Source organism: Saccopteryx leptura, chromosome 1 (assembly GCF_036850995.1).
Source record: "Saccopteryx leptura isolate mSacLep1 chromosome 1, mSacLep1_pri_phased_curated, whole genome shotgun sequence".
NCBI lineage: Eukaryota > Metazoa > Chordata > Mammalia > Chiroptera > Emballonuridae > Saccopteryx > Saccopteryx leptura.
This window is the reverse complement of record NC_089503.1, coordinates 12,805,192-12,827,927: the sequence shown is the minus strand read 5'-3', so window position 1 is coordinate 12,827,927 and position 22,736 is coordinate 12,805,192. Positions and strand designations below refer to the sequence as shown.

The following is a 22,736-nucleotide window of genomic DNA, read 5'->3' as shown; positions in this document are numbered from 1 at the left end:
CGAGTTCAGAGGTAACAAACATCTGAAGGAAAGAAACAACTGAAACAGGTGACAGACTGGTTGTTACTCCCTGTGGTAGTCTGGTAAGAAGACAGAATTAGAAGGCTGGTTCTAATTCTATAGTAGTGTGTGTGTGTGTGTGGGGGGGGGGTGTCCATTTTAGAGTGTTGAGTTTCAGGAACTGATTTAACATTAAAGGGGAACTTTCGCAGGGCAGTCAGTGTGATCTAAGAATTAAGACATCAAGTTGGATTTTTTTTTTAATGTACACTCTGTTACATCATTGAATCCCCACACCTACTGGGAAGTATTTGTATAGTAAAGTGGAAACAACTGAGCTACGCGCCTAGAATTAGAAAGCAGACAAGGAGTGGCCTCATTCCAAATCCCTGGACCCCCACCCAAATGCTGCCCGTTTTCTGTAGAGGTGGGGTCTGGGTGTTTGGTTCCTTTCTTTCTCTACAATTAAGTGAACATTTGGGAGCCATCTGCAAAGTTCGGGCGTGGAACTGCTCTCAGAGGGAGCGGATGCATTTCCCCGGCGTTATGTGGCTCTAACGGCTCCGACACTTCTACCCTTTGTTCCTTTTTAGCGCGAAAACTTTCTCAAAACACCAAGGGCTCTTGGGCGCCTCTCGGTTAGAACAATGCCCAGGAGGCACTACGGGGCTCGGGGACTACATTGCCCGAAATGCCGAGAGGCTGGAGAGGCAGATAGGCTTCGACTCCGAATTCAAAGAGCCAGTTTACGTACTCCGCAGCCCACATATGGTCACGTCTTTTCCCATTCCCGCCAGAGACTTCCGTTCCCAGCTTGAGCTTCCCATCCCACTATTCTCCGTCTGGGAAAGCTTGGAAAAAACAAAAACCCCCAGGGTGGGACGCATGCGCATAGGGCACCGGGTTTGGGACGGGAGGGAGCGGCCGATACCAGGGCGCATTCCGCCATGCGCGTGCGCAGACGATAAACCAACGCCCGGGGATTGAGGCGCGGGTTTGGTGGCGCGTTTTAGCGAAGTCGCACGTGAAGGGCAGCAGTAGCCGGAGACTGGTGAGTGCGAACCGAAGCCAGACTTCGGTGCCGGTCGGGCCGGAGAGGCGGCAGCCAAGGCAGGCGGGACTGGGGCGGAGCCGCGAGGACAGACGAGCACGACTGGGGAGGGGTCCGACGTCGCGAGGCGGGAAAGGCAACTGGGGACCCGGATCCTCGTTGCTATGCAACAGGGGGCGTCGTTACTAGGTAACAGGAGGCACGCGTTTCCTGGGAGCAGAGGGTTCTGAACGCGGCTCCTAAGTCCCCACGAGGCGCGGTGACTATCTAGGGGACGAGGTCAGCGCTGAGCACCTCGCCCGCGACCCCCGCCCCACTACCCAGCATCCTGCGGCCTCGCTCGGAGCCCTTTGGGGTACCCTGAACCCATGGGCCGCGCCGGGTCCCATGCCAGAGACGCCACCCAGCAAGGGCTTGGCAGGGGACATGCTGTTCGAAATAGCACATGCCACTGACACCCTGTCTCGGGGAGGCTGGGCCCTGGGGAGGGCTCAGTGCGGCTGGGAAGCTGCCCCTTTGCCTGTCGCCCTGCCCCCAAACAGTTGCTGGGATGCAGCTGTCAGGGGGTGAGCGGGGGCTGCCCCCACCTGCTGGGACGCAGACATCACTCCCGCCCAGTGGCAGCTTCGCCGTCTAGGAGCTTCCTTCCAACACAGCTGCCCTTCTTGGGTGGCCGCCGCATATTTGGATCAACTTTAAAATAAGCCCCTTTCCTCACCTCTTCGTGGCTGTCTTTTGCTACCCTCACGGCTTTGTTGGCAGGATTCTAATACTAATTTAATAAGCCTGTATTTGTTATCATTCTGTGCTAGGTGCTGGGGATTCCAAGGAGAGTTAGTTGTCAAGTCTGACCCGGAGGTGCTCAAAATCTAAAGGGGGAGGCAGGCATATAAACTGCTGAATTCTGCTACAACGATGAGTGGTATATTGGGAGTTTGTGAACTGCAACATTTCTATAGGTGTTTATAGTGGACGAAGTTCTTGCAGAAACATGTTAATTCCTTGCCAAGAACTCTTAACTCTGTTAACCCCACTTTACATTTGAGGAGATTGAATTCAGATAAAGGGATAGGCACAAGGGTAGTAGCTTCTAGTTTGTAACAGAGTTGAGCTGGTGACCAAAATTGAGGATCCTTTGTGCTCTGCTACACTTTTAGGGCTTTGCCCAGAGTATACTTTTCCCTGTACAGAACCCCCTCGGAGCTCTGAAAACAAAAGTTTGAGCCCTCTCTGGGAGAGCTGGAGATTGTTGGCCTGGGCGGGGCAGACATCCTTGCTTTGACAGGCTCCACAGACCATTCTGATGGGCCACCGGAGCTGAGAACTGCTGCTCGGTAGGGGCAGCTCTGAGCAGTGATGGGGAACTCGGGGCCAGCAGGGGGCACCAAGTCAGCCGCCCCTCCTGCCACGTAGTGATTCATTGTGTGAAAGGAAACAAGCAGAGGAAAGAGCACTGGCAGGGGGTATGTGGACTGCCCCACCCTGTCCTCTTAACAAACCACACCTAAACATATAGTGACTTTTCCCGACCACACTTAAAGGAAACAGTTTCCCCCGCTCAGCCAGGTTTTCCTGGTCCTGCTTGAGCCATAGTGCAGCTGCCTGGACAGCAGTGGCAGGTCTAGTCCCAATTGCTTGCTGTTCTCATACCTCTTGGTACAAAAACATGACCTGTAAGCCTAGCAGGTTGATCATCTCCTGCTGTGTAGTCGCGTCCTGAGAGTCTGTCTGGTTGTCCTCTCACTTTGAGCTTGTTGATATTGGGGAGAACTTTAAGCCCCTCAAAAACAGGGGCCATGCCTTACAGAGGCAGTGTGAGGGTGTGGAATGAGCAAAAAGGCAAGATTTAGATTTGGGGTTCTGGAGTCAAGTCCCAGCTCTGCTGTGTGAACTTGAACACGTCATGACCTCTCTAAGCCATAGTTTTCTGAGTGAAACATGGAGAGTAGCAGTACCTTAGAAAATTGAGAGTTAAATGAAGTGGTGAAATAACAAGCACTTTGTAAATTATAAAGCAGCACACCATATATATGTATATACACACAATTTGTTATCGTTGAGGGCCTATTATTTGAGGCTAGGTGTTGTAGGCAGTGAAGACATACTTTCTCTCAGAGATCGAGACTGCTTCTGCTCTTGGTCATGGCCTCTCTCTAGTAAAAGGGTTTGGGCTGAAGTGAGGAGGCGTAATGGTGATGGGTCAGATCCTTGCTGCCTGGGATTAACCTGGAAGAAAAGAGAAAGACTCCTATTAAAGAAAACAATTCGAAGAAATGGATCAACCAGCTAGATTAGGTTTCCCGTGCACTTCACAAGGTCAGCTGGCAGGGCAGTGTTGGCCTCATAGTGGAGGGTTTATTTCAGGGTCCCCCAGCTCCCCTCAACTGGGCTTGAAAGTGGAGCCTAATGTAGGTAGAACTCAGCAGGCTGCCAAGGGGGGAAGCAGCTCCTGTCACCTTGACCTTCTAGAATAGAGGAGGCGACATCTGATTCCTGCTGGTGGAGGTCCTTGGACATAGAATCCAACCCAAGATAGCAACCCTGCTCTTCTAAGTCCTCGGTGTGGTTTTGACCCAGATAGTTCAGGAACTGAACCGTGCTTTCCTCATCTCCGACCACTGGTAGGCGGGAGCCATCTGGTTCTTGATTTGTGCCAAAAAAGAGGAGAAGGCTTCCCAGCCTGGGGTCGTTCTACATGAATTGTGTGTTTTGCAGAAATTCTCCCTCAAGAGAGACTTATTAGAGCAGCTGTTTCAGGGCCAGAAAGTACCCCAAATGCAATGTTTTTCTAAAATAACCCTTTCTTGAATCCTTTCCCTTCCCACTAAGCAAGAAAGGGAGCATCCTCCCTTCCCTCTCCTCCATCTTGATGGCTCTGATTTCTGGCCAACTCTCTGAGTGCCCTGGAAGCTGCAGAAACTTCAAGCACCTCGCTGCTCCCACCTCAGGGGCATGACTGCCTCTGATCATTGGGTCCGAGTCATGGAAACTCCCTGGAACATCAGGTTCGTTTCTGAGCCAGAAAGAGAAGAGGGGATTTGCTGGGGTTGTTTGACATTTTTCAGGCATGATGGCAAAGAGAGGTTGGTATTGGAAACATTTCTTGGCTGATCCTCACCTGCTTCAATGAGTCTATACTTGTTGGGTCTTAACTTGCCTGTAGCATCAGGTAACAGATGAGATCGGGCACAAATCATAAAGTGGTTGAGTGAATTGTCACCAGTAATTCATGGAGATGATTGGTAGATGCCAGATTTCCTTTAGCTCGTGAGTAATCACTAGTGTGATTTTCTTTCTTTTTTTCTTCTTTAAAAAGTGAGAGGCAGGGAGGCAGAGAGACTAATTCCCGCACGAGCCCTGACTGGGACCCACCCAGAAAGCCCCCTACAGGGTGATACTCTGCCCATCTGAGGCTGCTGCTCCATTGCTTGGCAACTGAGCTATTTCAGTGCCTAAGGTGAGGCCATTGAGCCATCCTCAGTGCCTGGGGCCAACTTGCTCTAACCATTGAGTCATGGCTGCAGCAGGAGAAGAGAGAGAGAGAGAGAAGGGTGGAGAAGCAGATGGTCATTCTCCTGTGTGCCCTGACTGGGAATCGAATCTGGGACTTCCACATGCCAGGCTCACATTCTACTGGTGAGCCAACTGCCCAGGACTGTCTTGTGTGACTTTCTAAATCACTGCTGAGACTTAAACGTATTGGAGACCATATGGCAGAGTGGGATGTGCAGAGGGTCTGGTGTCAGATGTACCTGGATTCAAATCCTAGTTTGTCCATTTATTTCTTACCCTACTCCAGTTTCTTTTTTTTAAGTTTAAAAAATATTTTATTGATTTTTTTTTTTTAGAGAGGAAGAGAGAGAGAGAGAGAGAGAAGAGAGATAAGGAGAAACATTGATTTGTTCCACCCATCCATTCATTCACTGATTGATTCTTGCATGTGCCCTGACCAGGGATCGAACCCACAACCTTAGTGTTTTGAAACTGAGCTGCCTGGCCAGGGTCCTACCTTGATTTCTTCACCAGTCAAATGGGGGATAACAATAACTACATGATGGGTTGTTTAGAGGATTAAATGAGATAAGTGGTACATGGTTAGTTTTTTATTAATAATATCTTTCCTTAAGAGTTGTGCTTTAACCCTTTGCCTACATTGGGGGCTGGGGAGTTCAGGTCCTTCTGAGTCTCTGGGTCTTAACTTTGTACAGTGGAATTACCTTGGGAGCTTTTTCAGGTCTCAGCCTTGGCTGTATCCAGACAGTGACATGAGAACCTGTGGGTATGGGACAGCAGCATCAGCCCTTGGTGAAGCTCCCACAGGTTCCAGTGAGCAGTCACACTTGAGATCCGCTGCATAACCTTCACTCCAGCGAGTATGTGACTTGGGAGCAGAAGTTTAGGTTCAAACCCTGGCCTTTCTACTTAGCCCAGAGATCTTGGGCAAACACTTAGCTCCTGTCTGTGTTCCTTCTCATCCGCACCAATAAGGGCGAAGAGGATGATACCCACCTCACATGATGGTCCTGCAGAGCAAATGGCATATGAATGTGCTTATGTTCTTGTTTGAGCATGTAACTCAGCACCTTTCTTTATATCAGGGGGAGTCAACCTTTTTATACCTACCGCCCACTTTTGTATCTCTGTTGGTAGTAAAGTTTTCTAACCACTCACCGGTTCCACAGTAATGGTGATTTATAAAATAGGGAAGGAACTTTATAAAATTTATAAAGCAGAGTTACAGCAAGTTAAAGCATATAATAATAATTACTTTATGTACTTTATGTCAGATTTTCGCTAACTTTGGCAGAATAAATCTTTATAAAACAACTTACTAGAGTTAAATCTATCTTTTTATTTATACTTTGGTTGCTCCGCTACCGCCCACCATGAAAGCTGGAAGGCTCACTAGTGGGCGGTAGGGACTAGGTTGACTAACACTGCTTTATGTTATTATAAGGTGGTAATCCTATCTGTGCTGCTTTTAGATTGTTGGGGTTTTTTTGGGTTTTTTTTTTTTGGCGACAGAGAGAGAGAGTCAGAGAGAGGGACAGACAGACAGGAAGGGAGAGAGATGAGAAGCATCAATTCTTTGTTGCGGCACCTTAGTTGTTCATTAGTTGCTTTCTCATATGTGCCTTGACCCGGGGGCTACAGCAGACCGAGTGACCCCTTGCTCAAGCCAGCAACCTTGGGCTCAAGCTGGTGAGCCTTGCTCAAACCAGATGAGCCTGCACTCAAGCTGGTGACCTCGGGGTCTCGAACCTGGGTCCTCTGCATCCCAGTCTGACACTCTATCCACTGCGCCACCGCCTGGTCAGGCAGGTTTTTTTGTTTTTGTTTTTTTATATTAGTTTTATCTGAAGTAGGTTATAAATTCCTTTGGTACAAAGCCTTAAATTCTTATAATTTTATCTTTATGCCCCAAGCACCAAAGACACAGAGACAGGCCTTCAGGTTTTTAGAACTGGAGTCAGCATTAGAGAGATCTTCTCATGCACCCTAAGGCACTGAGTGATACTCACTGGTTAGTGAATCTGCAAGTGGTGAAGAGTATAAAAGAGGAATCCGTGAATCAAATGTTTGTGCTCAGCTTAAGGGGGAAGTCTCACTTAAGTTCTGCTTTTCTCAACTAGCGGGAGGTGTGGAGGCGGGCCCTGGAGCCGGTCGGAGCTGAGACGGCGGTTTCTAGGCCAGTCTGGCCCTCTGTCACCCTGTGCTTCTCTCCCTACAGACCCAGCCATGGCAGGTTCAGGCAGCACCTGGCTGCCGGGCAAGCATCTGTTCAGAGTCATCCTGACGGTCCTGGTGGCCCTCGTCCTCCTCCACTCAGCATCATCCCAGTCCTCTCGAGAGTTTGTGCACCCAGGACAGCAGAAGAGGGAGGTCCCAGTTGATCTCCTGAGCCAGATAGGTCGGTCTGTGCGGGGAACACTGGATGCCTGGGTCGGGCCGGAGACCATGCACCTGGTTTCTGAGGTAAGGAAGGTGGGCCCTACTGGGACGGCACACACTGAGAAGGATAAAGGAGGGGCCCTGCTGGGTGGCTACCCTGTCTGTCTTGGCTGCGTGTCCTCTGTGTGTCATAGCTCCTGGTGCAGAGAGCCCCAACTGCCACAAAATGAAGCGGGCAGTACCTACCTCTTGCATTCCCGTTGTTTGAATTCTGCCCACCAAGGCCCTTCGCTCCATCCGCATCTCTCCCTTGGTCCTGACCCTTCTTGTCGGAAAGGCTGGGAAATGAGCCATCTTTACAAACTCCTGTCACTAGGTGACCTGTAGAGTCTGACCTTGGTCTACATTTGACCTGAAGTCTTCAGTTGGCAAGATATCAAGACCTGAATTATTTCTTCACCTGTAGAGGTGGGGGCAGGGCTGACTCAGGGGCTTAAGGCAGGGCTCTCTCTTCTACCCAGTGGCTTCCCAACGTGGTGTCACATACTTTTTATAGGCTAAGTACTAAACAGCTGAGACAGTTGTTTATAAAACCTGGAATATAGCAGAGCTGATCGATTCCTTTTCCACTGAAGCATCGAGCCCTGTACAGGCTGTGACTTCACACGCCTCCATGACTTCTGTGAGGCTAGGAGGACCCCGATTTTAGAGGGTGGCTACAGCAGGGATGTGAGGATTCCCCTACCCACATACACCTACTACCACCAGCAAAATGTTCCAGCACATCAGCTGAATTAGGGCCTGAATGTCCTGGCTTCTAGTTCAGGAGGGAGAAATAGTCGGCTGTCCCTCCTGTGCCCTGGGAGGTGGGTGGGGAAGGAGGACCTCTGGCTGAGAGGCAGGTGGGCGACGTTCCGGCCAGGCCGGGCCTGGGCAGCGGTGGGTGGTGAGGGTTGGAGAAGAGCCTCGTCAATTATGGATGCATCTCAGCGCTGCTCTGTCCACAGTCCCTGTCTCAGGTGATGTGGGCCGTCTCCTCCGCCATCTCCGTGGCCTTCTTCGCTCTGTCTGGGATCGCGGCGCAGCTGCTGAATGCCTTGGGACTGGATGGTGAGTGCCCGAGTCCTGGGTAGTCAGCTGGAGCTTAGCCCGTCACATCCTGTTAGTGGGGGTTTACCTTTGCAGGGTCTAGACTTCTCCCCAGCTTCCCAGCACCTCCTAGGCTTCCCCAGAGACCAGCAGAAGAGCAGACCAAAAGCTTCCACCACCTACCAGCCATTAGCTTCATGTTAGGAGACGCATCATGCTATTCCATAGCATCTCATTTAACGTACCCACAGCCCGGAGAATTGCTCCCATTTTGTAGATGAAACAGGCTCAGCCGAGAGAAGTGATCTACTCCCGGCCAGCAGGAACCGGAGCCGAGATCCAGGCTCACATCTCTGTGACTGTGGGGAGGGAGTTTTCCTTGGCAGGGGGGTTTAAGTCCTCCCCCTCTTAGGGTTCTAGCCCCTCCTCCCCGGCCCCTCCCCTCTCCAGGTTGGCTGACTCTGGGACCCTTCCCCCTTTCAGGAGATCACCTCACCCAGGGCCTGAAGCTCAGCCCCAGCCAGGTCCAGACCTTCCTGCTGTGGGGAGCAGGGGCCCTGGTAATCTACTGGCTCCTGTTCCTGCTCCTCGGCTTGGTCTTGGCCTTGCTGGGGCGGATCCTGTGGGGCCTGAAGCTTGTCCTCTTCCTGGCCGGCTTTGTGGCCCTGGTGAGGTCTGTGCCGGACCCTTCCACCCGGGCCTTGCTCCTCCTGGCCTTGCTGACCCTCTATGCTCTGCTGAGCCGGCTCACTGGCAGCCGGGCCTCGGGGGCCCAGCTGGAGGCCAAGGTGCGAGCACTGGAGCGCCAGGTGGAGGAGATGCGCTGGCGGCAGAGGCGAGCAGGCAAGGGGCCCCGGAGCGTGGAGGAGGAGTGAGGAGAACTCGTGACAACACCACTTTCATGTTACCAAAGAGCTGAGCTGCTTCTGGGCCGCTGGCCCTCCTTCCAGCCCCCTGCCCCTCTCTTGCCGTCTCTGAACCCTCAGAACCTTCATCTCTGCACCAGACCCCCTAGCTGAGAGGGAGGAAGACCATTCCCCCTGCTGGTCCTCTGTCTGGGGTCGCTTCTCTTACCCCTTTGTCAGCTTGCAGCCTCTCAGCCAGGGCAGCTTGCAGGACACCCCTCTGCCCCCAGCTTTTGCATCTGCTCTCAGCGAATATCACTGCCCTCAGCCTCTGTGACTCTGCCACCACTTGCCTTCCTGCTGATGCCCTTGCTTTCCTGTCCTTCTCTTGCTCCTCCTTTGCCAAGTCCCCAGCTCACTCCCTGTCTCCTTCCAGCCCTGTGCTCCAACCAAACCCCTGTCCCTCAAGACCTGCTCCGCCCCCCCATTGCCCAGGGTGGGAAAGAGGCAGAGCATACAGACCGGACCGGGACCCAAGGGGAAGTGAAGTGGGGACGTTCCCTGGGGGGGCTGGGGGCAGGATGTACATGGAGTCTGTTACAAGTGCCTTAATACGAGCCAGCGGGCCCTCTGCTTGCCCGCTGCTGTGCTGTATGCAGGAAAGTGCGCTGTGGCTGCTTTGTGGCAAGACGACAGTGGTTCCTCTCAGATTCCCCTTCAGCCAAAGCAAAAAATGACTGCTTCGTAGGCTGTGCCTGCAAGTAGGATCCTGCAGTGGCCGCCAGATCCCCTGTGGGGATTACAGGGACCTGAGTGGGAAGGAGGACTCATCTCATGGGCAGAGTTCCAGGCGGGTCTCCATCTCTCTCCACTCGCTGCCACCGAGGAGTTGCTGACCAGGGCCCACTCCAGTGACCTGGGAGGATCTGGGAGCAGACCCTCCAGCGATGGCAGCACAGCCCCTTCCCTCTGCACATGCTAGCTCTGCAGGAAGCGGGGGCAGCCTGCTAGCCCCTCTCCACCTGGGCTCTCATTCTTCCCTTGAGGCTCGGGTGGAGGGCCCGGCACATGATGCACATGACATGAAGAGTGAATAAATGCCCAGTTCTTACTGTTAAGGTTTGACATGGATTCACAGCCGCAGTGATAATATATTTTTATCAGCGCTTGGTTGGTTTTAAATAAAGTGCACGCTATTTTATTATCTTGTTCTGTGTAGAAGTATTATTTATTCCAAGTCTGGATTGCTTTGGTATCATCCTCCACAGTTAAACCCATTTCTGTAGAGCCCTACAGCTTTCCTGGCTTCTCCCAGCAGGGACAGTGAAACGGAAGAAGGGAAGGAGGGGAGGGGACAGGAAAAAAGACTGGTACCAGGTGCCCTTCTCCCCAGGAGTGTGAGGAATGAGGGAGGCATGCCCCATTACAAAACTTCCAAGAACTGACTGGCACCCCCTCACCCCTCTGTGCAGGAGTGTCAAAGGCTGGCCCAAAGCCAGGAGGCTTGCCTGTCCTCCCTTCTTCCCCCACCGGGAAGGAGTTTCCTGCACTGTGGTTCTCAGCTCAGCTCTTAGATTGGATAGATTGTTTTGTGGAGGGGCCTGGGCGTGGTTTTTTCTTTTAAAGCTGCCCTGGAGATGTTAACGTTCAGCCAGGAGCCTTGCTCTGAAGGTCTCCCAACACCGCAAGCCTGGCCCAGGAGGCCAGGAGCAGAGGCAAGCCTCACTCTTCCTCGGTGTACAGCCGGCAGGAAATTCTAGCTGCCCGCACCTGGAGCCCTTCCTCCCCAGGAGTGGCCCAGGCCTCTGTCGAGGCAGGCCAAGATAGTTGTCACCCGTCCCAATGAGATCCCTTTCACTCCTTTCCACCCCTGCAGCACTGATCCCCTTGTCCTTGAATTCAGGTTTTGATTCAGGTGTCAGATGCCTTTACAGGTGAGCAGCGTGCGGGGCGGGGGAGAGGCAGAGAAGTGGCTTTATCCTCCTTAGTCAGGAGCTTCGGAGAGGGAGCAAACGGAACGCGTCCTGTCCCTCTTGGCAAAGGCGGGTCAGTCCCCTGCTGTTCAGTCCCCGGGGAAGTGGTCTTTTCTCCCCCGACTTCAAGCTCGGGGGCGCGCGGGGGTTGGGGATCCGTAGGGCACTAGGACCCGGAGGGGCGGACGGACAGCCCATGTGCTGCGTGCGCTCCCTCCCACCTCCTGCTTCTGCTCCCGCTCCATTGTCTGGGAACTGCCGCCGCGGGCGTGCGGCCGGGCGGGCGGCGGCCGGGACTCTGCCGGCCGGATCGGGCCGGCGCCGAGTGGGCGCGGGAGATGCCGGGCGGCCCGCGGCCACTTGAGCCGCCCGCCTAGTGCCCGCCTTCCGTGAGAAAGATGTGCATCCGGATGGAGGGGCGCGCGACAGCGGCTCCCCGGGGGCCTTGCGGCCCCCGGCTCTGCCTCCTGGTGGCCCTCGCCCTGATCGCCGAGAGAGGTCAGCGGGAGGGGTGGGGCGGGGCGAGGGGCGGCTGGGCGCCGGTCCAGGACGAGCGCACCGGATGCCTGGAAGGCAGGAACCTGCGGGTGCTCGGACTAAACCCCAGCGGGCTCGCCCGCAACGTGCCCAGAGGGCTGGGAGAGCTCACCCCGGGATCCTGCCCTATCGCTTCCTTCACTTGCACAACCCGGCAACTCTTTCCTGATCCCGGTCCGGGGGTTCTCCCTGCCACCCTCGCATCTCTACCCGGTCCCGCACCTTCCACGAGCCTCCCCTCCATCCAGGGCGTCTAACTCGGCTGTCCCCTGACCCGGGCGCACCAGCTCCCTTATCTGTCCTCTACTGAGCTGCCCTCGCCCCCGCCCGAAATCCATGGCTCCTGCCCTCCTTCCCCCATCACCAGCCCACCCCCGGGAAGGGAAGCAGCCTCTTTGCCTGGGACCTGTGAGATGCGGCCGCCCTCCCCCTGCCCCAAGGAGTTCTCTGACCTTAGGAGTCCCAAGAGATTGTCCCATCCCTGTCTTTCTGAACCCTTACGGAGATCCCCGTCACTGGAGGAAGGGGCAGCGACTCCCCTGTGGGACTGCCCTTGGCATGGGCTGTGGCTGCTAGGTGGACGATGCCACGGAAGAGTAGGGGATAGTGAGGCATTCTTTCCACTCACCCACACTGAGAGGGCTGAGATCTGGATGCTGGGAGTCCGTGGGAGTCAGGCCTCCAAGCATCTTGTAATTATCCAGGCAATGGAGTAGGAGGAGGAAGGGCGGCAGTGGCTACCCCCTGGGAGCCATCCTCACTCACCTGTTACACTCGCGGGGGTTGGGGGTGAGTGTCTCAGACACAGGCTCATCGATGGGGAGGGTCTTGAAGGAGGTTGAAACCATCAAGTGCGCAGCCCAGCTGTGGGGCAGAAGCTCTCTCCCGGGCTGCTTTCGGCCACCTGCTCCCTCTCCAGGGGACCCTGCAGGAGCCCTAATAACCCCATACACAAGAGAGATGAGGAAAGCCTTGTCACATTCATTATGCAGCCGCAATAACCCCTCCATTCTGCGCTCTACAGTTTATAAAGCCCTCTCATGTCTATAGTGTCACTAAATGCCAGTTCTACTGATGAGAAAACAGGGGCTCTAAGATGCTATATGCTTCAGCCTTCACTGAGACAGCTAGGATGTGAATGCAGGTCTCCAGGCTCCTTGGACATCGTCTCCAGGGAGAGCTGCCCAGTTTGTAATCCAGGATGAGCAGGACAAGCCCCAGCTGATACACAGGAAGATAACTAACTCAGAGAAGGCAACCAGGGGTGCAAATATCGGAGGGGTGGGCAATCCAGGAGGGCTTTCTTAAGGAGGCAATATTCACTCCTGGTCCTGAAAGAGGAGAAAGAGACTCACAGTCTAGGGAGTGAACAATGTTGCAAGCAGCATGGGGCGGAGAGAGGTAGAGGGTGGAGGCAGGGTTGATGCCTCTACTCTGACTCCCAGCTCTACCATGCACCACGGCATGACCCCGAGCAAGTACCTTAACCTCTCAGCCTCATTTTCTGTATCATAAAATGGAATTAATAGTCATAGAACCTTGTTCTAAGAGTTCTTACAAAAATGGAAAGTGTTAATACATATATGTAAAGTGTTTTTAAATGCTAGCCTGCATATAGTGTTCTAAAAATGTTAATGATTATTTAGGGCTAACTTATAGTTGAGTACAAACCAACTATGGTCCTTTGTCCTGGTTATTGAATACCAGACTGTCGTCCAGAGTCATGGTTCCCACCCATCACCCCCTTCCCACTCTTGCACACCAGTGCTAGGAATGGGGGAGGAGGAGGCATCGAGAAGGTTCTGCGTGAGGGAGGAAGGTAGAAGAGAGAATGGCTCGGGACTGGCATCCAGTCCCGGACTCCGATTCAAATCCTAGCCCTGTCACATGCTACCTATGTGATCCTCTTAGAACCTCAGTTTCCTCATCTGCTCAATGGGAGTTCCTCCCAAATCCCGGGGGTGGGACATTTATAACACTCTTCTTCCTCCACTGCCCACCACCACTGTGCTCCTGCCAGCTCTAGAGCACTATCCCTTCTCCCTCTCCAGTGGACTGTGACCAGGACCCCCTGGACCCTGTCTACCTGCCGGCAGCCCTGGAGCTCCTGGACGCCCCCGAGCATTTCCGCGTGCAGCAAGTGGGCCGCTACCCACCTGCCAACTCCTCTCTGAGCTCGCGGTCTGAGACCTTTCTGCTCCTGCAGCCCTGGCCCAGGGCTCAGCCGCTTCTCCGGGCCTCCTACCCGCCCTTTGCCACTCAGCAGGTAAGGAGGGGGCACCAGGGCCTCCCAGGGTAACGGGACTCAGCGAAGGTCTGCTTTGTGAGGCTCACCATTTTCTAGAAGGGGAAATTGAGGCCCATCAAGGCTCTCTTCCTAGCAGGCTGGAATCGGAAGCTTGGCACCTATCTTTCCACATCTCACTCCCCTTCGCCCCCTGCTTTGTGGGGCACCCCTGTTCTCCCTGCAGGTTGTCCCTCCTCAGGTCACTGAGCCCCACCGAAGGCCAGTCCCGTGGGATGTGCGAGCCGTGTCAGTGGAAGCAGCTGTGACTCCGGCAGAACCCCACGCCCGAGTCCTCTTCCACCTCAAAGGGCAGGATTGGCCGCCGGGACCTGGCAGCCTGCCTTGTGCCCGGCTCCATGCCAGCCACCCTGCAGGCACTGCTCACAGAGCCTGCCGCTTCCAGGTGCGTGGGCGGGCCCCACCCAGGCTGGCCCTGCTCCTGCACCGGCCAGAGGGGGGTCTGGGGTAGGAGAGGGCTCGCCACTCCTGGGACGTTTGGGGGTCTGGGACTATGGACCACCTAACTCCATTCTTTCTCTGATAGCTTTCATTGGACCCTGTGTAGGGTTATTTAGGGCCCCTTAGGGGGTTCAGTCCATTATACACTGCTCACAAAAATTAGGGGATCAGGGAATATGCAGAGATACACCAGTACTTTCAGCCTTTTGTACAGTGCATTTTTACCAATGAAATAAAAGTTGGTTTTTCATCTCATTTACATAATTAAACAAATCTCTTTGACTTGTTTGCTTTTCTGGTATTCTTGTTTAATTAAAAAAATCAAATGCTTCTTTTTTTTTTTATCACTTCATATTCATTTTGAAATATCCCCTAATTTTCGTGAGCAGTGTATATGATTTTGGGCAAGTAACTTAATCTCTCAGAGACTCAGCTTCCTCATCTGTAAAATGGGGCAATAACAATTCCTGCGTCGTATGGAATTGGAGTAAAGAATAAATGAGATGAATACAATGCCCACCCAGCACAGAGCAGTTCTGCAGCGAGGGTTTGCATTATTGTCAGAATTACTTTTATAATTGCAATTTTCACTATTTTGGAGTCTAGCACAGGCATCTCCTAGAGAGATGTATTTTGTGGGGTTCTGAAGAGCCTGAGCTGTAGTCAGGGCAGTCCTGGGGCATGGTGAGGAGGGGCGCTGGGGTGGGTGGGCTCCTTCTGTGAGACTATTCCTGAAAGTAGAAGAGTGGTCTACAGACGCATTCTGAGACCTCCCCCCAGAGCTGTCCTAAGTTGGCTTTGTCACCTGGGATTCGTCTCTAGCCCATGCCAACTCTGGGTTTCCTGCCACGCCAACCTGGCCGTCGTGTGTTTGCAGCCATCCCTGGGGGCCTGCGTGGTGGAGCTGGAGTTGCCCCCGCACTGGTTCTCCCGGGACTCCACCACGCGGGCCCAGCTGGCCTACACCCTGGAGCCCGCCGCAGCACAGGGCCCCGGGGGCTGCAGCCCCGGCGGGGAGGCGGACCCCGGGGAACAGGCCCTCCCCGTGGGCAGCGTGGAGCTGCGCCCGGCGGCCCCCCCGCGGTACCAGGAGGTGCCCTTGGACGAGGCGGTGACCCTGCGGGTGCCCGACGTGCCCGTGCGGCCCGGCCGGCTCTTCAGCGCCACACTCCTGCTTCACAGCAACTTCACAGCCTCTGTCCTGACCCTGCGGTGAGCACCGCCCCGGGGTGGCTTGGAGGCGGGCAGTCTGCAGGAATCCTGGGCAGGTGCCGCTCCTCTTGTGCTCCTCACTAGAATCCTTGGCCTCTGTAACACATGGGTCCACCCACCTAACCCCCGCGGGCCGAGTGCTGTGCTGACCTGGCAGCAGGCCAGACCCAGCAGTGGGCACAGCCCTGACCTTGAAGTCAGAAAGAGGAAGCTCCCCTGCCCTGGCACCTCCCTGAGACTCCTTGTCTGGTGGGGCTAACTTGCCCGCTTCACAGGGCGGCTGTGGGGCTCCCAGGAGGGAGAGCCGGAAAGGGCTTGAACACGGACAACTGCAGTGCCCGGGGGCAGGTCACGCTCTAGCGCCTCAGGAGGGACGTCTGCCCCAGTCACATTCATTCACATGGTCTCCCGCTTGCCACCCTCATCGTCAGACACAGTCCCCACCTCTCCACAGGGAGGACCTCCTTTTTGTGTCCCTTTTGCGGGAAGTTTCCCCCAAAGCAGCCCCCAACCCAATCGCAGTGACAAGGACTTGCAGAGTGTGACTTGCCTCTTGCACATTTGGGTTTGTGTGTGTCTCTCAGGCGCCCATCCCATCTCCTTGTCTCTCACGCCCTCCTCTGCTCACTTCTATACTCGTTAGATCTTCCCTGGACCTTAAAAATACGGCCTGGCACTAAGGGGCCCAGTGGTGGGAGGGAGCTGGGCGGCCATGCTCTGATGGAGGTACAATGTGTTAGCAGGTGCAGGAAGGGGACATTCACCCTGCCGCGGAAACACTTTCTAAAGGACATGGTACTTGAGTTGCTGGAGGGTAGAAGAATAAGCAGATGAATAAAGGAAGGGCAGGGGGAGGGGGCGGCGGGGGGGGGGGCACAGCCTGAGCAAAGGCTTGGAGGCACGAATGGCGTTGTGTATGACAGGAAGAAATGTGGGTGTAGCTAAAACAAACAGTGATAGAGAGATGTCACAGCTGAGGAGAACTGAACCGGACCCTGAAGGCCTCGAATGCCAGGTTTACACTTGGCCTTGTGGCCGGTGGGGAGTCATAAGTGGTCTCTGAGTGGGGGAGAGCTATAAGGTATGACCTGCAGTGAGACTGGGTCCTTCTGGGTCAGAGGATGGTGAGGAGGATATTCAGACTCAAAGTGGGAGGAGCCAGACAGGCTTTGTCTCCCCCTTCGGATCCTGCCCACAGTTTAGCACCCACCTTGACAAGCTGGCCCTGTGTCCTCCCCCCAGGATCAAGGTGAAGAAGGGGCTGCATGTGACAGCTGCCCGCCCAGCCCAGCCCACCCTCTGGACTGCCAAGCTTGACCGCTTCAAGGGCTCCAAGCACCACACCGCCCTCATCACCTGCCACCGTGTTGGGCCCACAGTGCCGGAGGCCGAGTGGGTAGTTCCCTCCCCTGGGGTAGCAGCAGAGGAGGGAGGCCTGGTGGGCAGGTTTACGGGGCTCCAGGGAAGAGGGCTGCCACGTGCATCCAGATTCCCGTGTGAGTAGGCATAAGAGCAGACTCCTTCAGTGAGTCAGTGCAAAGCAGATAGAGCATTTTCATTCTTTCATTCAGCTACTGTTGACCCATCCCCAGTCACGTGCCAGGTACAGTGTGTGTGTGTGAGTCTTATTCCAGGTCATGCAACCTACGCTGGCCACCCAGTTACAACCCGCACAGCCACTGTCCCACCTCCCCCTATCACCAGGTGGGTCCCTTTGGGGGGGGGGATTAATATTCCTAAAAGCCCAGCTGCAGTTCTTAACATTTACAATCTCTTCTTATTCATGCCCTGAGCCTGGGTAAGGGCCACGGACTTTGAATCTCCTGTTTGAATCCTGGTTCCGACACTTTTTGGGCAAAGAGTTAACTTCCCTGTATCCCCCCCAGCAGAGCCTCATTTTCCTCACTTGTAAGATGGGGATAATAATTCATCCCATTAGGGTTTGGGAAAATGAAATAAAATACTACATAGCCAACATCCAGGCCCATTGCTGACACGTAGCAGGTGCTCGATCAAAGGAGCTGTGAGGGTTATTATTCAGTGGGTCGTATGCCAGTCCTGAGGCTTGGGAGGGAACCTTCCTCACTGATAGAGATTTAATCAGTATGCCACCCTGATGGCTAGGAAGGCAGAGGTCCAAGTGGAAGAGGCCCAGGAAGGCAGGAGAGCCAGCAAGCATGGGGATTGGGGGGGAGGGTTACATAGCTACATAGATCCTGTAGGGGCCAAGAGTGGATAAGAGTTTGGGCTCTGGAGCCAAGAAGCTTGGGTTTAATCCCAGCCCTGTCAGTTTTCACTGTATGACTGTGGGTGAGTTATATAATCTCTGGACCTCAGTTTCCTTATCTATAAAATGGGCACGATCATAGAACCTACCTCATGAATACAGGAGTACCTGGCTGCTAGCAAGTACTCAAGTTCTCTCTCTTCTGGCCAGCAGCCCTCTCGAACTGTCCGAGTTCCTATGGGTGGACTTTTTGGTGGACAATGGCACTAGTGGGGGTGTAGCAGTCACTCGCCCTGTCACATGGCAGCTGGAGTACCCAGGCCAGGCCCCTGAAGCAGAGAAGGACAAAATGGTATGGGAGATCCTGGTATCAGAGCGAGACATAAGAGCCCTGGTCCCACTGGCCAAGGTAAGGGGTGTCGCCTCTGCCCCGACAGGTGGGGGGGGCCGAGCGAGGCGCAGAGCTTGGGGCTGAGCTCCTCCTGCACCCCCAGGCAGAAGAGCTGGTGAACACAGCACTACTGACGGGAGTCCCACGGCAGGTCCCCGTGCGCCTTGTCACCGTGGACAGTGGGGGGGCTCTGGTGGAGGTGACAGAGCACATTGGCTGTGAGTCGGCCAATGCACAGGTCCTGCAGGTGAGTGGCACGTGCAATCCCACGTGAGTGTGCACGGTGTTGCGCACACAGCCTTCCTCCATCCCCGTTCAGGTCCCCAAGAGGACAGCTTCTTCTTGACACCAGAAACCTCTTGATGGGGGCGTGGGGGCATAGCTTCAACTTCCTTTGTTCCTACCACCTCTCCAGAATCAAGTGGGAGCTCTGTCTCCCCAACTTGCCCCCCAAGTTAGGCACATACTTTGGGATCGGAAAGTTTCTGTTTGAAGCCCTTTGATATCAACTAGCTGTGTGATTGTGGACAAGTCTTTTCACTGCTCTTAGCCTCAGTTTCCTAAGCTTTCAAGTGGGAATATACTTTAGGGATATTGTAAGAATTTAAAGCACCCTAAGACAGTATCCAGCAGAGAGCAGGAGCTGAAGCAGCAGCGGCTACTGTTGTTATAATAATTATGTGATGATAAAAATAATGATAATTATTATCATTGGAGTGTCATCATGACCTGTGAGGTTAAAAAGGGGGTAGGGGCGCTGGGCCACTTTCCCCAGTTTGAAGTTCTAATAGGCAATATTCGGAGCCTACTTTCTTAAACCCTGGCCACCTGAGTGGAGGAAGGAGTCTTGGGCCGCTTCTGGTAGCACTTTGCCCCTGTGTACGTGGTTCTGAGGGTCCTACCTGAGGGCTCAGGTGAGTAAGGCTGCCTGGCCGCCGCTCCTCTGCCTACCTACATGTAGCTGCCAGGGGCTCCAGCACCAAAGGCCAGCACTAAAGAAGAAAATTGGGGGGTTCAAATACTCCTCTATTAGTAGAAAGACTCTGTTGTATGCAAACAGCCAGCTTCCCCAGCCGAGCCCCAGGTGAACTTGAATAGCTGGTTCCTCCAGGGAGTGATCTTGGGTGCACGGTGGGATCTTATTCCAAGGATATGCTTCACCCGTAAAATACAGAACCGAAGTTCACCTGTATCCTTTCTTACGGCGTGAGGTCAGGGCTGCCCCCTCTGGTCCAGACTGTCCACCCTGGCTTAGCCCATCTCCTGTCCTCTTCCCCTCCCCCAGGTGTCCGAGGCCTGTGACGCTGTGTTTGTGGTGGGCAAGGAGAGCCGGGGCGCTCGAGGCCTGCGGGTGGACTTCTGGTGGCGCCGGCTGCGGGCCTCGCTGCGGCTGACCGTGTGGGCCCCGCTGCTGCCCCTGCACATCGAGCTGACCGACAACACCCTGGAGCAGGTCCGGGGCTGGCGGGTACCCAGCCCAGCGGAAGGGTGAGTGGAGGCCTAGAGAAACTGGCCGACCTCGGAGAAGCTGCTCTGGGCCCGAGAAAGGGTGCTGGGGACTCATCCCTGGGCTCAAGCTGGGGTCTGAAGAACTGCCCAGATGCTTGTGGTTCTCTCCCCGATCCCGGCCCTCCACCGCCCAGCCTGACCACCTTGTCCCTGCGGACCTCCACCCTCTCCTCGCGCTGCACGGCGCTCCTATGGCTCAGAGCCCGATCTCCTGTATCATCGGCGCATCTTGCTTGTGGACTGTCTGCCTCCTCCACACCCTCCCCTAGAACGTAGCAGGTGTCCCCAAACTACAGCCCACGGGCCGCAGTGCGGCCCCCTGAGGCCATTTATCCAGCCCCCACTGCACTTGTGGAAGGGGCACCTCTTTCATTGGTGGTCAGTGAGAGGACCACTGTATTTGGCAGCCCTCCAATGGTCGGAGGGACAGTGAACTGGCCCACTGTGTAAAAAGTTTGGAGACCGTCGTAGACCCTTGGAGGCTGGCGTTTTGTCGACTGTCTCCTCAAAGCCTAACACGGCACCTAGCTCAGTAAATATTGAGGGGGTGCCACCAGAGCCCAAGGGTGCGGTGGCCTCAGGAACCTGAGCTCCTAGGCCCTTCCAGAGACTGAGGACCTCTGCCTTCCCTCCTGAGAGGGGGCGAAGCTGAGGGCGAAGCCCACACTGACTTCCGTCCCCTGGGCTGCCCCTTCCCTGCAGGGTGCAGGAGCCGGAGGCTGCGGCCGGTGAGGAGGCTGAGCGTCGAGTCCGAGGCTGCCGCCTGCAGTACCAGCGAGCTGGTGTGCGTTTCCTTGTCCCCTTCGCGGCCCACCCGCTGGACGGTGGCCGCCGCCTCACCCACCTGCTGGGCCCCGACTGGCTGCTGGATGTGTCCCACCTCGTGGCACCTCACGCCCGCGTGCAGGACCCCCGCGTAGCGTCGCTGGAGGGCGGCCACATCCTGGTGGGCAGGGAGCCAGGCGTCACCTCCATCGAGGTGAGCAGAGTCTCCGAGAAAGGCGTCGATGGGCCCCAGGATGTTCCTGGGCAGGTGTGGAAGGGCTGTCCCTGGGAGGTATGGGCCCAGTGGGATTGGGGATTGGGTGAGAACGGCTGGCCCGTGTAATGGGGGGAAGGCTGGGATTGGGTGCGTGGGGCCAGATCTGGAGAGAGGCGGGAACTGGCCCCCGTGTGCAGGATTGGGGTTCAGGTGCTTGTAGGGTGTGGTGTTGGAATGCAAAGTGCTGGGGAGAGCAGCCACTTCGGATGCTGGGAGCAGAAACTGATCCCTGTGTAGGGCTGCTGGGGTCTCAGAGGGAAGGCTGTGTATTTGGACCCTCACCTCCAGCTCCTTCCACCCTCAGGTGCGTTCCCCACTGTCTGACTCCATCCTGGGCGAGCAGGCGCTGGCTGTGACGGACGACAAGGTCTCGGTTCTGGAGCTTCGGGTGCAGCCAGTGCTGGGCATCTCACTGGCCCTGAGCCGGGGCACTGCCCACCCTGGGGAGGTCACAGCCACGTGCTGGGCACAGTCAGCCCTTCCCGCCCCAAAGCAGGTGACAGCTGGGGGTCAGGGGGGATGAGGTCAACATCTCCACATGGGGGTTGATGACAGGGGAATCCCTCGCCTTAGGGTTTTCAGAATAAGGACTTACTGCCCTGGGAGGTAGTGAGCTCTCTGCAGCTGGAGGTAATCAAGCAGTGGCCGGAGTCTGTCAGTGGGAGGTTGATAAGATGGCTCTAACTGAGGACCCTCCTGATGACTCTGACCCTGGGGCTAAGTGGCCAACAGGTGAATGACGCACGTCCCCTCTCTCCCTGTGTTTTGTGTATCTGCCTGTGTCTGTTTCCTCTCTGGTCTCTCTTCCTCCGTATGGCCTGTCTCTGTGGGAGTGGTCTCTGTGTGCATGCGTGCGTGCCCTCGCGTGTCTCTGCCTGTGTCCGTGTGCCCCACAGGAGGTGGCCCTCTCCCTGTGGCTGTCCTTCTCTGACCATACCCTGGCCCCCGCCGAGCTCTATAACCGCCATGACCTGGGACTCTCCGTCTCCGCTGAGGAGCCCAGCGCCGTCCTGCCAGCCAAGGAGCAGGGTGCCCGGCTCGCGGTGCTGGTGAGTGGGGCAGGCGCGGATGGGCTGCCTATGCATGTGTCCCTGCACCCGCCCGAGCCCTGCCGCCGGGGCCGCCACCGTGTGCCCCTGGCCTCTGGCACCACCTGGCTCGGGCTGCCTCCTGCCCCTACTCCGGCCCCCGCCTTCCCGTCCAGCCCTGCCCGGAGCTCACCAGCCACAGAGGCCAGTATGGACGGCAAAGGACAAGCCACAGGCAGCGTGGGGGACAGCGGGAACGTGAGGGGCAAGTTCGAGCGGGCAGAAGAAGAGGCTGGGGAGGAGGAGGAGGCAGAAGCTCGGGAGGAGGAGGAGGGGGAAGAGGAGGAGATGGTCCCTGCCCCTCAGAGGGTCACTGACCTCGAACTAGGCATGTATGCCCTGCTGGGCATCTTTTGTCTGGCCATCCTAATCTTCCTGATCAATGGCGTGGTCTTCGTGCTGCGCTACCAGCGCAAGGAGCCCCCGGAGGGCGCCACGGACCCTGCCTCCCCCCAGCCCCACAACTGGGTCTGGCTGGGCACCGACCAGGAGGAACTGAGCCGCCAGCTCGATCGGCAGTCCCCCGGCCCACTCAAGGGGGAGAGGGGCTGCCCCTGTGAGAGTGGGGGAGGGGAGGCCGTGACCGCGGCCCCAGCACCTGCCGGGGGCACCGCCAGCTCCTCCAACACCCTGGCCCGAAAGGAAGCCGGGGGGCGGCGGAAGCGCGTCGAGTTTGTGACGTTCGCGCCAGCGCCCCCAGCCCAGCTGCCCGAGGAGCCCGTGGGGGCCCCGGCCGTGCAGTCCATCCTGGTGGCCGGCGAGGAGGACATCCGCTGGGTGTGCGAGGACATGGGGCTGAAGGACCCTGAGGAGCTGCGCAGCTACATGGAGCGGATCCGGGGCAGCTCCTGACCCCGCCCCAGCCTGCCTGGCCCGGGCTTGTTGGCCAGCCGGGCAGCCTCCTGCTCACCGTCTGGTGCTTCCTGATCCAAGTCCCCTGCCTGGTCCCTCACACGGACTCCCACCCAGGCCCCCTCTGCTCTGCTCTGCTCTGCTCTGCTCCTTGTCATGGACCATGGTCGTGAGGAAAGGCTCATGCCCCTTATTTATGGGAACCATTTCATCCTAATGTTGGGTACAGAATAAATCGAGAAGGAAACCCAAGCTGGGACTGACGGTGTGTGTTTTCCAGAG

The 22,736-nt window shown here is 55.9% G+C and overlaps 2 protein-coding genes across 5 annotated transcripts; both read left to right on the top strand.

Moving 5' to 3' along the window:
- The first annotated feature begins 898 nt into the window (after positions 1-898).
- On the top strand, positions 899-10,084 carry TMEM109 (transmembrane protein 109). Of its 3 annotated transcripts, none has more exons than XM_066361124.1 (4): positions 899-1,051; positions 6,783-7,027; positions 7,951-8,053; positions 8,516-10,084. In XM_066361124.1, the coding sequence occupies exons 2-4, from the start codon at positions 6,791-6,793 to the stop codon at positions 8,905-8,907; spliced, it is 732 nt and encodes a 243-aa protein (XP_066217221.1). In that variant the 5' UTR covers positions 899-1,051; positions 6,783-6,790; the 3' UTR covers positions 8,908-10,084. The 3 variants fall into 3 exon arrangements, with proteins under 3 accessions (XP_066217221.1, XP_066217217.1, XP_066217225.1); XM_066361120.1 differs by lacking the exon at positions 899-1,051 and adding an exon at positions 1,112-1,240; XM_066361128.1 differs by lacking the exon at positions 899-1,051 and adding an exon at positions 5,292-5,424.
- A 1,015-nt stretch (positions 10,085-11,099) lies between these two features.
- TMEM132A (transmembrane protein 132A) lies at positions 11,100-22,706 on the top strand. Of its 2 annotated transcripts, none has more exons than XM_066361107.1 (11): positions 11,100-11,348; positions 13,439-13,653; positions 13,859-14,077; positions 15,011-15,345; positions 16,588-16,737; positions 17,786-17,981; positions 18,067-18,210; positions 19,249-19,451; positions 20,175-20,451; positions 20,819-21,010; positions 21,411-22,706. In XM_066361107.1, the coding sequence occupies exons 1-11, from the start codon at positions 11,249-11,251 to the stop codon at positions 22,452-22,454; spliced, it is 3,075 nt and encodes a 1,024-aa protein (XP_066217204.1). In that variant the 5' UTR covers positions 11,100-11,248; the 3' UTR covers positions 22,455-22,706. The 2 variants fall into 2 exon arrangements, with proteins under 2 accessions (XP_066217204.1, XP_066217198.1); XM_066361101.1 differs by having other exon boundaries at positions 17,783-17,981.
- The last annotated feature ends 30 nt before the right edge of the window (positions 22,707-22,736 follow it).